The 15,000-nt window shown below is 33.9% G+C and overlaps 1 protein-coding gene across 1 annotated transcript in view; it reads right to left on the minus strand.

Annotated features, from left to right (window-relative positions):
- The window catches only part of LOC137654512 (uncharacterized protein YfbL-like), a 38,387-nt gene that overhangs the window by 66 nt on the left and 23,321 nt on the right, over nt 1–15,000 (minus strand). Inside the window, exons 2-8 of the mRNA XM_068388207.1 lie at nt 5,131–5,336; nt 4,362–4,601; nt 3,917–4,084; nt 3,315–3,440; nt 2,103–2,268; nt 1,605–1,739; nt 1–327 (exon numbers count right to left, since the gene is read on the minus strand). The exon at nt 1–327 is cut by the window's left edge and continues 66 nt beyond it. Of these exons, the coding sequence (XP_068244308.1) occupies nt 236–327; nt 1,605–1,739; nt 2,103–2,268; nt 3,315–3,440; nt 3,917–4,084; nt 4,362–4,601; nt 5,131–5,336 (1,133 nt within the window). The 3' untranslated portion in view covers nt 1–235. The remainder of the gene's footprint in view (nt 328–1,604; nt 1,740–2,102; nt 2,269–3,314; nt 3,441–3,916; nt 4,085–4,361; nt 4,602–5,130; nt 5,337–15,000) is intronic.

Raw genomic sequence — 15,000 nt, forward strand, 5'->3', positions numbered from 1 at the left:
TCTCTCTTTCATAATGCACAGATTCATAATCAACCATTTTATCCGCATATACCTTTATAAATACATATTCTGATATGTGTAGGAACACCAATAAAAACAAATATAAAACGTAACAAAATCATTCTTTCACACATGACCCACAAGAATGATCCAAAAGCTAAAAGAGCAAGTCTTAAAGATAAATGTTTTTGACGAGCAATCGCCCACTTGGCTTCCCTCGGTGATCCAATGACTTCTAGCGAAGGAGTTTTGATAAGCAGACTGACAATATCATGATGCCCAAGGAAGGCATCAGCTCGATACCAGAACTTGTCACTTCATCAGGGCCTGAAATACAAGCGATGATAAAGGCTAAATTAATTTGTAAAGTGTTTCTCTTAATTCTAGGAAATGTTCTAGCTAAAAGAATGTAGTTGGAAAGTATATCTTTCGCTCTGCGAAATAGAAAAAGGAAATGACTACAGTTCAAGTTGTTTCTTTTATGTTTTATGAGAATCACCTACAAATAAACAGTACCAAACTGTTTAATTGGTTTGTCCTCTTAATCATAATTCTTGATAATAGCAACTGTGTAAATGCATTTTTTTTATTACATATTTGCTTTGGAAGGCAATTACTAGCAAAAGCACAGCTATTTGGTGCGACGTGAATTTACTGAAATTCTAACAGATTAGATTGGGATATCATAGACTCATTCCTCATGTACTTAGATTCATAAATCGTGCATTTTGCAATAAGCACCATGAATTGATAAACATCAGTATTAGTCACCTTATGGGAATATCGCTGCTTGAAACATTGGGAAATGACGAAATATGACAGGCGTAGTAAAGATTACTGAGGTGATAAGAGTGCTACGAGTCATGACTGAGATGGTGTGGGACGTGTTGATGATGGATGGTAGGGAAAGAGTGAGGAATGTTTGGGAGGAATGTGTTAACGGGGGCGGGGGGGGGGGGGCGAGAAGGAAGCAGAGAATTAGACGGAGAGATGAGGTGAAGGATGACATGGAGAGAAGAGATTTTGTGGAAGAGGATGCCTTTGACAGAAGGCATTGGAGAGGCCGTATAAGACAGCTGACCCTTTGATATAAAGATAACGGTGGTAAAGAAGAAAAAGAAGAAGCAGAATAACAAGAAGAAGAATATGTCTCCTTATGATAGGCCGAGTGTTTGCAAGCCGTCCTCAAATAAGTCCCATGACTTTAGTTTACATTATATTTCTAACTTACCAAGACTTACGAATCTGTTTTAGCCTCCAAGAACCTTGCTCCAAGGGGTCGACCGAACGAAGGGTAATTTGTTAAGGGAGTTAGAAACCTAAGTAAGTACCGTAGAGACGAAAGTGTTCCCTGCAGACTAATACACACAATAGATACACTTTCTACCTTAATAGGTCGGAAGTTGCATGACACCTAGTTGATAAATCATACATCGTATCACCTGCATAATGTTGAATCTTACAGACTTGAATATAACCGGAACGTTGAATACCTAACTTATTAAAACAAAAGAAAAAAAAAACGTATGAAACATTTCTTGGAATCATAAAATGCGTGAAAACCCATTCAAAATTTTCTGCACTTAATGGCTCATCATACTTACGTTCTATGAGCAGAGACACCAGGGTCTGAACCACAGATTCGACTGTTTTTTCCATGAATGCTCTTTTTGGACGAGTCATGAACTCTTCCGCGCTACATGGATTGGAACAGGTGTCAGCTGACTTACGGTGGACATCTGAAAATTGAGGAGACATTAAAACCCAGGGAATATTTCAAATCGATATTTAACATATTGTGTTTGAATTGATATAAAAGGTGTATTCAGGACAACTTTTCTACTTGTGCACAATAATCGTTTTGTAAGTAATGTCTGTTTTGGAACAGGAAGTTGTAAATGTTTGTGAGGATGTTAGTGAAATAGCAAAAAGAAACCGGGTAACTACACTTACCAGGGATATATATTTCAACGTTAACATACCATCATTATAACAAAGCAACTCTGAAGGCATATGTTTCCCTGTAATAGTACCCATACACTTTCCTATTTCTTTAATCAATCTAAATCCTCACTATCATTAAACCACAGTGTGTTTGGTACCTGTGTCGGTAAGAAGGATGGCTGGCAAAGGCACAGGTCTATCTGAAGGGTGGAAAGTCCAGAAGTGATAATGCGACTGATGGTCGAACATGTGGAATGTTTCTCCAATCTGGGCGCCATCTCTCAACGTAAGATCAAGTAAACGGAACATCATGGCTTTCCGATCCTATAAAAGTGGTTCACGATTAAGTTTCGCTCCTACGAAATGGGTTAATGAATATGCCTAGATCCTGGAAAAAACAGTTAATGATTATATTTCGATCCTGAAATTGGCTTTATTATTTTATTTTGATCCAGAAGAACAGGTTGATTTCGTTTCGATCATGAAGAAAAGGTTCACAATTGATTCCGTCTTGATAAAAGGGGCATGATTTTGTTTTGATCCTGATTTTGTTAAAATTCAGTTACCAGGACTTCGTAAATTAAAATACACAAATATGGATATCAGCAGAACCTTTGGGCTTTCTTTCCCAAACAGTCTTGTTTCTTTTTTCATGTTTGTTACATGAGGTCATTAAAAGTCTTGCATTTATATCATGATCCTTATGGGAATCAATATGAGTACATCTTTATTATTATTATTATTATTATTATTATTATTATTATTATTATTATCATTATTATTATTATTATTACCCAAGCTACAATCCTAGTTGAAAAAGCAAGATGCTATAAGCCCAAGGGCTCCAATAGGGAAAAATAGCCCAGTGAGGAAAGGAAATAGGGAAATAAATAAATGATGAGAACAAAATAACAATAAATCCTTCTAAAAATAGTAATAACATCAAAATAGGAATGTCATATATAAACTATTAACAACGTCAAAAATAGATATGTCATATATAAACTATAAAAAGACTCATGTCAGCTTGGTCAACGTAAAAACATTTGCTCACTGATATATAACAATTAGTAGCCTAAATTATCTTAACATTTGATGCAGATCTACAAAACGATGTGTCCTATTACTTGAGTCTTAAATAATTGTAGAAACATGTAGGCCTATTTCCGATAATTTGATATGGAATATATAATTTGAAATGATTAGGCTATGTAGGCCTACTTATTGTAGTCAAACTGTACATATTAATATAGCATATTATCAAAATAATGATGAAGGTTAATACCCTTTCCTTGTGATTAAAAAAAAAACATGTTTTAGATTAAAGTTTAAGATCTTGTCTAGAGAGACAGATGGATTAGAATTTTCACCTTCTCGTAACTGTCGAACAGAGCCCGTGTCAATCGTCTGCTACTTTCCGAGTGCCGAGTAATGAGGGCCAGGAAATCTCCTTTGTTGGTGCGGTTAACGATGTCGCCATAAGCTTCTGGGAAAACCTGCAAGTCAGAAGGAATTCGTTTTATATTATATGGGTTTTTATCAAATCGTTTCAGGAACTTAATTTTTAATGCAATATTTGGACTTTAAGGATATCCATAAATCGCAATCGATAAAACTTAAGAGTATATTTTCTAAAGAAACACTTTGACTGCATCGATGACGACTTGAAAAATTAACTCGAAAAATATCTTCGATCCACAAAAGCATACATATGAGCATGATGATATAGACACGAAAATCCACTTCACACAAAGTAGCATTAAAAAAGAAAAAAAAAGAAAAAAGACATCCCGCTTCTATCTCAAAAAGGCTAATATCTGTCATCCAAAAGCAGCTAATGAAATCAACGAGACACTTAACTTTAAGTGGTAATTATGATCTCATAAATCTATAAGGCTACGCCAGTACAAGTGTGATGTAATAAGAAAGTATGGAAGTAAAGTTGAACAATAAATCAGAACACTCCACTCACATCTCTGAAGTCGTCTGGAAGCACTTGAGATCTGTCTTCCATGTTATATTTGCTGATGGAGTCCAATATTATTGCGCCTTGGAATCTTTCAGGAGACCTTTCGAGATATGACCACAACCACTGGTGCAAGAAAAGGTAAGATCCTGGTTTACCTGAAGTTTTTCCATCCTGAAAGAAAATAAAAGCGGAATGTTTGGTCAATGAGTCGTTTAAAATATTTTGGTTACATCTATTCTAATATGACAAAATAGTTCGATACAAAAACATTCTCTTTACTGAGATTTTCTGGTGGCCACAAAATACCAAATGAGTTTCATATTGCTGCTTTTAACCTTTGGTGTATCTCCTATCCCTTCTTTTAAAATGGTAGACTACCCGTTCTACTTCCAAACTATCCTGTCGAATAGTTCCACAATTAATGTTAAAGAAAACTAATTGTACTTACATATTCTTTTGTATTGATATCAAAAGCTACGAAAAGAACCGTCCCGGTAGCATTGTTATTCTTATTCAAGTAATATTGTTGCGTGTAGTTCCTCGCAATCTCCAAGAGCGCTGCTACTCCAGCGCCATTGTCTTCAAGCGGAGACGTCTGTGAGACCGTAGTGTCAACATCGGCCCCTATGAGAATGACCGGCCCGTCTGAAGGACCTTCCGCAATGCCAATAATGTTTTTCCCTGTAAACTGAGGATTCCAAGGATACAACGGTCAGTCGTCAAATATATCAACTCCATATTTTATTTGAATTATTATTATTATTATTATTATTATTATTTGCTAAGCTACAATCCTAAGCAGGATGCTATAAGCCCCCGGGCTCCAACACGGAAAAATAGCCCAGTGAGGAAAGGAAATAAATAAACTACATGAAAAGTAATGAATATTTCAAAAAAGATGTTTTAAAAACAGTAACAACATTAGAATAAATCTTTCCTATATAAACTAAAAAAATAAAATAAAAAAAGGAAGAGAAATAAGATAGAATAGTATGCCCGAGTGTACCCTTAAGCAAGAGAACTCTACTCTAAGACAGTGGAAGAGCATGGTAGCCCTTAAGAAATTATGACACTACTTAAGACAAAGTAACAATGGTGGAATCAGATGATTATTCCATTTTATGGCAGCTTTTACTTAGCAAATAGTCAGGCAAAAGATATTTTAAGTTAGTCAAGAATTATAAAAAAAAAAAAATGAGAATAAGAAATAAACTCACCGTAGTGTCCACACCATCTACATTAACGGAAGTATTGAAGGTATGAAGTTTGGTGGTGAGGTTGTAGGAGTTGAATTGGCGGTAGACGTAATCCCGAGCTTCGTACCAGGCGGTATTGCTGGAGGCTGAAGGGTTGCGGATGGTATTCAGTTGGTCCAAGTGGTGCTCTAGGTGGAATGGCTGCGAGGTATCACTTCTAACTAATCCTGGAATAATAATGAGGATAATGACAAAAAGGATAACAATAACATCGTTCCCTTTATCACAAAAATCTAGTATCTTGCTTGAGGGTACACTCGGGCACACTATTCTATCTTATTTCTCTTTCACTTGTTTTGTTAAAGTTTTTATAGTTTATATAGGAGATATTTATTTTAATGTTACTATTCTTAGAATATTTTATTTTTCCTTCTTTCCTTTCCTCACTGGGCTATTTTCCCAGTTGGAGCTCCTGGGCTAGCATTTTGCTTTTCCAACTAGGGTTGTAGCTTAGCAATTATTATTAATAATAATACTATAGGCTACATGAATATATTTCTTTCCTGTCACGCTGAGTGGTAGGGGAAAAGGGAGTAGCCATACCTTGGTGTGAGGGGGTACCTGGAGAGGCACACTCAGTAACCACAATCTCCCACAATTTGCCGAACCAGTGGGTTGTAGTTAGGAAGGAGGAGGGGGGTGGGTAGGAAGGGTTGAATCTGTGTGCGTGTAGATTTATCGAAATATTTAGCCGTCATTTTTGACGTGTCGCGTATACTAGTATATGTGTAATATAGGTGCGCACCTGTGAAAACCGTACTTCCTCCCAATGCCATTGAAGGCGATAATAAATAGGATTATGATAATACAAAATAGATCTTTACATAAAAATATTATTCTCTCCAATTATGCTACTCTATGTGATGGATCGGCTAATTTGTTCATTGAAAAAAAAATGAGCAATAATTTTATGACTTAAATTTTTTTTTTCTTTTATTATTATTGATAACTCCAAAGGAACAGAGGAATGCCCTTTTCCTTCCTTTCCTTTTGGGACTAAATATTAATCCTAGAATATCATTTGAATCCAGTTTTAGAAAATAAAGTAACACGCTTCAGATTATTGAATATTCAAAGAGCCTGTAAAGTGAATTAAAACCGATTGAGGCTTAATTATTTCCTACCGGTTTATAATTGTAGCCTATACATGACATATTCTCTATTTTTTCTTCCCACCAAGCTATAATTGGGTACCACGGTCTAAAAAAAAAAAAAAAAGACTTGGTCTGAAAGCAGAAGGTTTTACCCATTTAGCACTATATAACTTATATTATTTGGGTTTTGTGCCTATTTTGAATTATGAGTTATTTTAGTTATATCACATGAAAAGAAAAGTCTCGAAGAATCCTAAAAATTTACTCTGATTTTTCCATATTAGTGTTCTCATTGAGTAAAAGACCTAGCATAACTGAAAGAACAAGTGACTGTGTCTGATTTAGTTAAGAGAATTATCTGGAAAAAAAAAAAACTGGCTTATGAATGGTCATGTGTATAACATGAATGTATCTAACTAAAACAAAGGAATATTGGAAGATAAATACAGGGTTCTTTCTATGCACAAGGTAAACAGTGGATAATCAAGTGGGGACACTTTGGAATGGGAGAAACAAAGTGGAACCACATTTATAATATTTAAAAAAAAATAGACTTTTTATAACATCTTAGGATTGTAGAGTGTTTTAAAATGTACATACTGTAGATAAGTTTTTATCTTAAGATACTTAACTTCATTCATTGTATAGAATCTGACGTTATGATTGAGCTACCTTCATGTAGAAAGTACATTTGAATATAGCTGTGCTGTTTTGAAATAGATGAAACGGTTGATGAATGAGTACGCAAGAAAGCAAATGAATTATTAACTTGGATAGGATTTTGCCTCGAGTTGGGGGACATGCAGTCAAAAAAATAATGCATGATTCTTTGTTTCTTCTCTGCAACTCGTAAATTTTTCGAAAACGGCATTGTGTATTTCGAAACAAACTACCAACGTTTGCCGTGAATTATACAGTGGTAAAATAATCAGCAAAAGACGTTACGCTCCAACCATTCACTAAATGATACACGTGAGTGAAAGCTAAAGAATAAAAAAAAAAAAACACGTGTTATTAAATGTGCGAACTTCCCTCTACATCAATGTCGGCTTATTGGAAAGGAAACTTTCATTAAACTCCTGCGAAGATCTCGTCTACGAGGCGCCAGACAGGAGTCCCCAAGACCGACTCTTTCTGTAGGTCTTGGGAGTGACTCACACAGTCAACACACAAACCCATCTTGTGAAACACATCCGGAGAGATACCTTACCAGCCTCCCCCTCCCCCTCTCACACATAAAAAAGGGAGAGAGATTTAAGTCGTCTAGCAACAGTCAGCTAATCTTACAGATAAATAGATTCGTCCCATACTTGGCCCTCCACATCCCCCCCCCCACATCCCCTTGAACTTACGACTTGTTTGACGTTTATTAGTCTTCTATTATCGCCGGTTAATTTTTAGTACCAAGTGCCAATCACCCGGTTCCTATCACCGCAGGAAATACTTCATAAATGTTCAAGTTATCACCGTTGAGATAACTTTTTGGTTGAAAAGAAAAAAATAAGACGTGCTGCATACATCATTTTTACTTTCTATTTCTGGAATCACCTCCTTAAAGGGAAACAGCGTTACACATACACACACACAATATATATATATATATATATATATATATATATATATATATATATATATATATATATATAGCTAAGCTACAGCTCTATTGTTAGAAAACAGAATGCTATAAGCCCAAGAGCTCCAACATGAAAAATAGCCCTACAAGGAAAGGAAATAGTGAAATAGAATAGTGTTCCTGGGTGTACCTTTAGAACTCTACCCCAAGACAATGGAGGACCATGGTACATTGGCTATGGTACTACCCAAGACTAGAAAACAATGGTCTTATTTTCAAGTGTCCTTCTCCTAGAAGAGCTGCTTACAATAGCCAAAGAGACTTTTCTACCATTACAATGAATAATCAGTGCAGTAGTTACCCTCTTGAGTGAAGAAGAATTTTTCAGTTAGCTTATTGTTGTCAAGTGTATAAGGAACGAGACGAGAGTGAAAATGGTATGCCATACCATTCGGTGTACAGTACGTGTAAGCAAAGGAAAAATGAGCCGTAACCAAAGAGGGATTTAATGTAGTACTATGTGTGTATATATGTGTCCAAAGCCCTGGACGACAGATATGTATATATACATGTATTATGTGATCTTTTTATTTTGTGCAGTGAGATCATTGGACTCCTAAAAGTAACATGAGTGTGGAAAATTGTTCAGTGGTCACTGGACTCCATTAAAAGTGACATGACTTTCATATGTATGGATGGTAGTATCTTTCCATCACAGTTACAATTTCCAAATATTTATCATATTCACCATAATAAGCAAGCAACAATGCTCACCTTGCTCGTAAGAGAAGCAGTGTCGATCGGGCGGGCACTTGATTAATAGGATCCCGTATGAGGGAATCCTTACTGGCAAAGTGTAAAATATTTTAAAATAAAGTGTAAAAACGTAATGTTCCGATGTTTCATTTAACCACAGGGATGGGTTATATATATATATATATATATATATATATATATATATATATATATATATAAGAACTGATGGACGGTATAATTATAAGAAAATTACAAGCCAAGTTTTAATATATATATATATATATATATATATATATATATATATATATATATATATATATATATATATATGTATGTATATATATGTATATATATGTATATATATATATATGTATATATATGTATATATATATATATTTATATATATATATATATATATATATATATATATATATATATATATATATATATATATATATATTCATGACATATTAATGTGTTTTAACTTCATTTTCATACCATTTCAAAGAAAATGATAAAATTTAGATTGCAAGTCAAAATTCAAAGTGCTTGTGTAAAAGACAACCAAGTGTTCATGAAGTATGAATTAAGTGATTCGGTTAGTAATAAAAGCGTCGCGAAAGAGAGATAAATCCCTATATTTTACCAGAAATGCGGCCGCCGCATCCTCCTCACTTGTCTCCCTCACTCCACCCACAACTCTCCTCATGAGTTATTAATTTGCATTTATTTCTGGTGTTAGGGGATTTAATTTGTTCACCAAATTCTATTACAAACCTTTAAAAGTGAGTGTATGTGCGTATTTATGGACCTGAGGAATACATCTAGTGAATTTCCTTTATTTCTTATGGGAAAAAATGTTTTAGAATACGAGCATTTTAGGTTACGAGCTAGCTCCCAGAATGAATTAAACATGTAGGCTAAATCAAGGTACTATATATATATATATATATATATATATATATATATATATATATATATATATATATATATGTATATATATATATATATATATATATATATATATATGTATGTATATATATATATATATATATATATATATATATATATATATATATATATGTATGTATGTATTATATCCTTAGACCTGATGAAGACCAGATAAGAAAATGGCAATAATCCATTTTTTTTTGAAAGCCCAAGAATTCTTAAGTTAATGAAGCATGAGCAAAGATAATTTCTGAGATTTATTAGTCGATATGCAAGTTTGTACATGTGATGGTATGAACAAAGCAACATTTGTACTAATTCTCCCATCAGAGTAGCTTACACAAAATAGTATGATTTTACCCTATAATTTACGAAATAGAGTAAGAAACAATACTTCTCGAGAGTGTTACTGATCTCTTTAGCATGAGGTTCGAAAGAATGAATATATTCCTAGAATTATCATACAAGATTATGTGTGTTGTTGTCCATATCTTCCAGTCAGTGCCTTCGAAATCTGCCTCATCCATCGCCGTGTACCGCATAACAAATAAATATGGATGCAGATGTAAAAAGAAATAATGCAGTAGTGTGCTTTGGATTTCAGTGGCTTCACATAAGATGGAGAATTGAATATATACACACTGCATAATTTGCTGCCAATGCCAGGATCAAATAAACATGTTCCTCGTCAGCAACAAAAACTCTGACAAAGAACAGTGGCGTCGAGACTGCAATTTAAAACTCGACTTTATTGACAAGACAAGAGGGCAATTGCCTCTCTCTCTCTCTCTCTCTCTCTCTCTCTCTCTCTCTCTCTCTCTCTCTCTCTCTCTCTCTCTCTCTCTCTCTATTTCCTCCTTTGGGACAGTGACATAATGGGAACACTGCATTATTGTTTTGCACTCTACCTATTGTATTTTTACGGCGTAAATGTCTGATGATGAATATCTGGATGAAATATTTTTGTGGGCAGTTTCCGGTTACTAAACAAAAGCGGCTAATGCGTCCATCAGTGATGAGTAAACAGTTCATGCTTCTAGTCTTGCGGGGACTTTTTTCAACAGGCAGAATTCTCTCTCTCTCTCTCTCTCTCTCTCTCTCTCTCTCTCTCTCTCTCTCTCTCTCTCTCTCTCTCTCTCTCTCTCTCTCTCTCTCTCAATAATTATGTTGGTGTCAATGTTAGACTGTCCACATATAAGAGATTACCTAATCAATTGATTCCAAATTTGGGTGGCATTTTTCTTAAAGATTAAATTTATAGTTTCGATAACACGTTAACTAACTTTAGTTGATTACGTAATCCCCCCAAAAATGCATTTAAAAATGAAGCTCTATGAAGAATTAATATTTCAAAAGAAATTGCATTATTTTTTTAGATGAATATTGTACACTGTCGACATATTATTTCCAATTCACACACCGTATTCAAAAAAAAAAAAAAAAAAAAAACATCGAACAGGAGATATGTAGGTCCGAGAAATGAAGGGCTATTTACGTTTTGAATTAGTTCATAACATATCTTTTACTTGCAATGATAAACTGTCCGGATAATGTCTCCTAAGAGCAGAAAATTCACACTAATGAGGGATAGCCTGTTATGACATACTAGTACAACCGACCCGTCAAAAATGACGGCTAAATATTTAGATAGATATATACGTATGCGCACCCCCTGGGGCTCACCGGAGTATGACTACTTCCTCTCCCCCGTACCCCAGGAACGGGGAGAGCGGAGGGTGACTATACACACACACACACACACACACACACACACACACACACACATATATATATATATATATATATATATATATATATATATATATATATATATATATATATATATATATATAAACACTTGCATTTTATTATATAGGCAGAGAAGGTTGTTCATAATTTCGAAAGACATTTCTCACGTAATATTGGAAACATAACGATATTATCGACATGTATGATTGGGTTCAAACATTTACAAGTTTATCACTGAAAAAAAAAATCCTCTACCTCAGAGAGGTCGGAACTTTTAACACCGGAAAACCGCGTTTGTGAGCTCTGTTTTCCTGGTATTATTGTTACTCTGTTACTATAATGTGTTATGAGAGATGGTGGAAATACAACCAAGCAATATAACCTAGGGATGTGATCAGGCCATTGTTAACTACGGGAGGAAATTGCAATGGATAGTGTCAAGATTTTAAGGCTAATTACAAAATAATCACTTGAATGTCTACAGAAAGGTCAAGGGACACTTATTTTAAAGTTGTAACTCAGATTTCAGTTTGCAATATGCGGGGGAGAAATAGATGACACAATACAATGGGCATTTATAAGTACATTGTTCGTCTTTTTATCATTATTTCTCTCGTCTGTTGTGCTATAATTATCATCATCATCATTCGAGTAACACTATTCTTTTTTTCTCGGCAGGTGATAGTACCTAGTGGTGAATCATTCCAATGTCCTCTTCGATGGCATTAACATTGGCCTTGGTTTTTACCATGTTATCAGAATATATTATGGTGTATGTAAATACAGTTCATGTTTTGTACACGCACACACGCATCTTTCCTTACACACACACATACACACCACACACACACACACACACACACACACACATATATATATATCATTAACGTGACAAAAGGGATCGTGTATCACTATGATTAACAGAGCTGCATACTAGGTTGCTTTGCTGTGTGAGATCAGGCTAAAGTCTACCACCATCACCAAACCACAGCTGGCTAGCATGGACCCCAGACATGAATAAAAACATATCTGAGGCCTTTGTCCGGTAGTGGACTAGAAACGATTGCATATGTTGTTATGTGTATATAAATTATATATATATATATATATATATATATATATATATATATATATATATATATATATATATATATATAGATAGATAGATAGATATATAGATAGATAGATAGATAAAGAACAGACAATGTCTCAGTGTCCAAAACTCAATGTGGTCCTGAGGAAGGGTCGCGAAGTGATCTGAAAAACGTGTCGACACCAAACAATTTATGAAGAAAGTAAATGCAATTTTTCTGTTATCCAGAAATCTACCAGCAGGACGATCTGTCTGAGAAGAAACTATCTTCAATGTTTGGACGTCACTGAGATTTTGTCTATTCATTATAAAAGTAGAGCAAAATGCCCAAGTACCACACACACACACACACATATATATACATATACATATATATATATATATATATATATATATATATATATATATATATATATATATATGTGTGTGTGTGTGTGTGTGTGTATGTATATGTATGTATATATATACATATATATATATATATATATATATATATATATATATATATATATATATTTATATATATATATATATATATATATATATATATATATATATGTATATATATAAATATATATATGTGTATATATATGTATATATATATTGTGTATGTGTATATTTTTACTTTTATCTATTTAGAAATAACATGAACACCTTAAGGTAATACCGTATACTTAAACAACATTTCCCTGGATATTATCATTTTTACGATGCGTATCCTTGTTCAGAGAGGTTCTGTTTGAATACATATTCATTTCTCTCCCTTCTGATTTGGTAGGAAGTGTGCCAGGAGGTGATGCCATGAGACCCTTTCAATTTCCACCATTCTTAACACAATGAGGTCCCTTACGGATCTTCCCATAATTAGCGTTTATATAATTACTTTCTCTTGAAGAGCATACGCCATTTTTATTCATGTCCCTTTGTTGTATAGTTTGAAGAAGGAATATAATCTACGCCCACGATTCTCCCGAACTATTTCAGCACTTATCAGATTGGTTGGCAGAGTCGTATCGGGTTTTATGGCGACCATCATCTTATCAAGGGATTTGGCCTTAGATTTAACGTATTGGATATAACTCTTTGGTTTTCCCTTTTTTGTCATCTCCCTTCTTAATGTGCAATACCAGTCATATCGAGTCATGATTCGAATTTGTTCCCATTGCTATTGTTGTTGTTGTTGTTTTTAATACTTGATATTTGATCTACATTTTTTAATTCTATCTAGTTTAAGAACAACCCATATAAAAACAAAGATATCTAGATATTTTCTAGTTTTGTTTAGCAAAGTAAATTCATGATGTCCAAAGTTCTAGTTTCATACTGACAAAAATTTCAAGTGGAACTTAACTGCTGAAAATACCAATAAATATGAATTTGAAGTAGACACAAAGCCTCTTGCCCATAAATTGATAGATGAATAAATCACAAATTTAAATTTTGTAGATGTTAGATGAAATATATATATGTATATATATATATATATATATATATGTGTGTGTGTGTGTGTGTGTGTGTGTGTGTCTGTGTGCGTTAACGGATCCTTAGTAGAAATAATTTGGGACTAACAACTAATATTGGAAAGGAGTTATCATTTATGCACTTAGGAAGAATACAAAGGGACATAAGAACGCTAATGAGATATTACACAATGTCAGATAAATGGAAGTGGCGGAGTCTTCTTTTCTACCGTATGTCTCCGAGTCTTTGTTATTTCTTTTAAGTCGATCCTTACAAACTATGGCTTTCTATTCTTCCAGAGTCTTTGTTCTCTGTGGTATAATTATTGTTATCGTTGCTGTTACAAGGTCGCTATTGTTTTGTTAATAGATAAGGGACGTGTAGTGGCTGGTATGCTACATGTATTTGGATATGCATGATTTTTTCTGTTTTTATTAGAATATATGAGGAACAGATATAACAGTAGGTTATACTTGCTGCCATACTCATGTTCTGTGTATTTTTTAACGCCAACTGTATTTCATTATTATTATTATTATTATTATTATTATTATTATTATTATTATTATTATTATTGTAGTTGTTGCTACCTAAGCTACAACCCTGGTTGGTAAAGCGAGGATGCTATAAGCCCAGGAGTTTCGACAAGAGATAATATCCCAGTGAGGAAAGAAATGAGATGAATAAACTATATGAGTAACAGCGTTTTGATAGATCTGCCATATATAAACTGAAGACGGAGACTCGTGACACCCTATTGAACAGTTAGAGGCAGAAATGTACCATGAAGTTGTTTATATCAATTATAAACATGAAATGAAAAGTATCTCGTATCAAAATCGTACACAACAACGTTATTATTTTATGAAATTGTTCGAACAAGAAAAATCAAGCAAGTTTCGATTAATCAATATAGATTTAAATGAAAGCTTTTGGGAAAACGGCCTTTGTTCGTGCTCAAGTACCATTTTCCAGGCAGGTGCAAATGAAGGTTATAACATGCATTTTTTTTTTTCTAGTTTGAAATGGATTTTTTTTTCTTCGGCCTCATGTCAAATAACGTAAAAATATTTATATACGATTACGATCCTCATGCAAGAGACTTCAAGAGATAGATTTCTACCTGGCAAGACGAATTAGCCATTTTCCTGACA

Source organism: Palaemon carinicauda, chromosome 1 (genome assembly GCF_036898095.1).
Source record: "Palaemon carinicauda isolate YSFRI2023 chromosome 1, ASM3689809v2, whole genome shotgun sequence".
Classification (NCBI taxonomy): domain Eukaryota; kingdom Metazoa; phylum Arthropoda; class Malacostraca; order Decapoda; family Palaemonidae; genus Palaemon; species Palaemon carinicauda.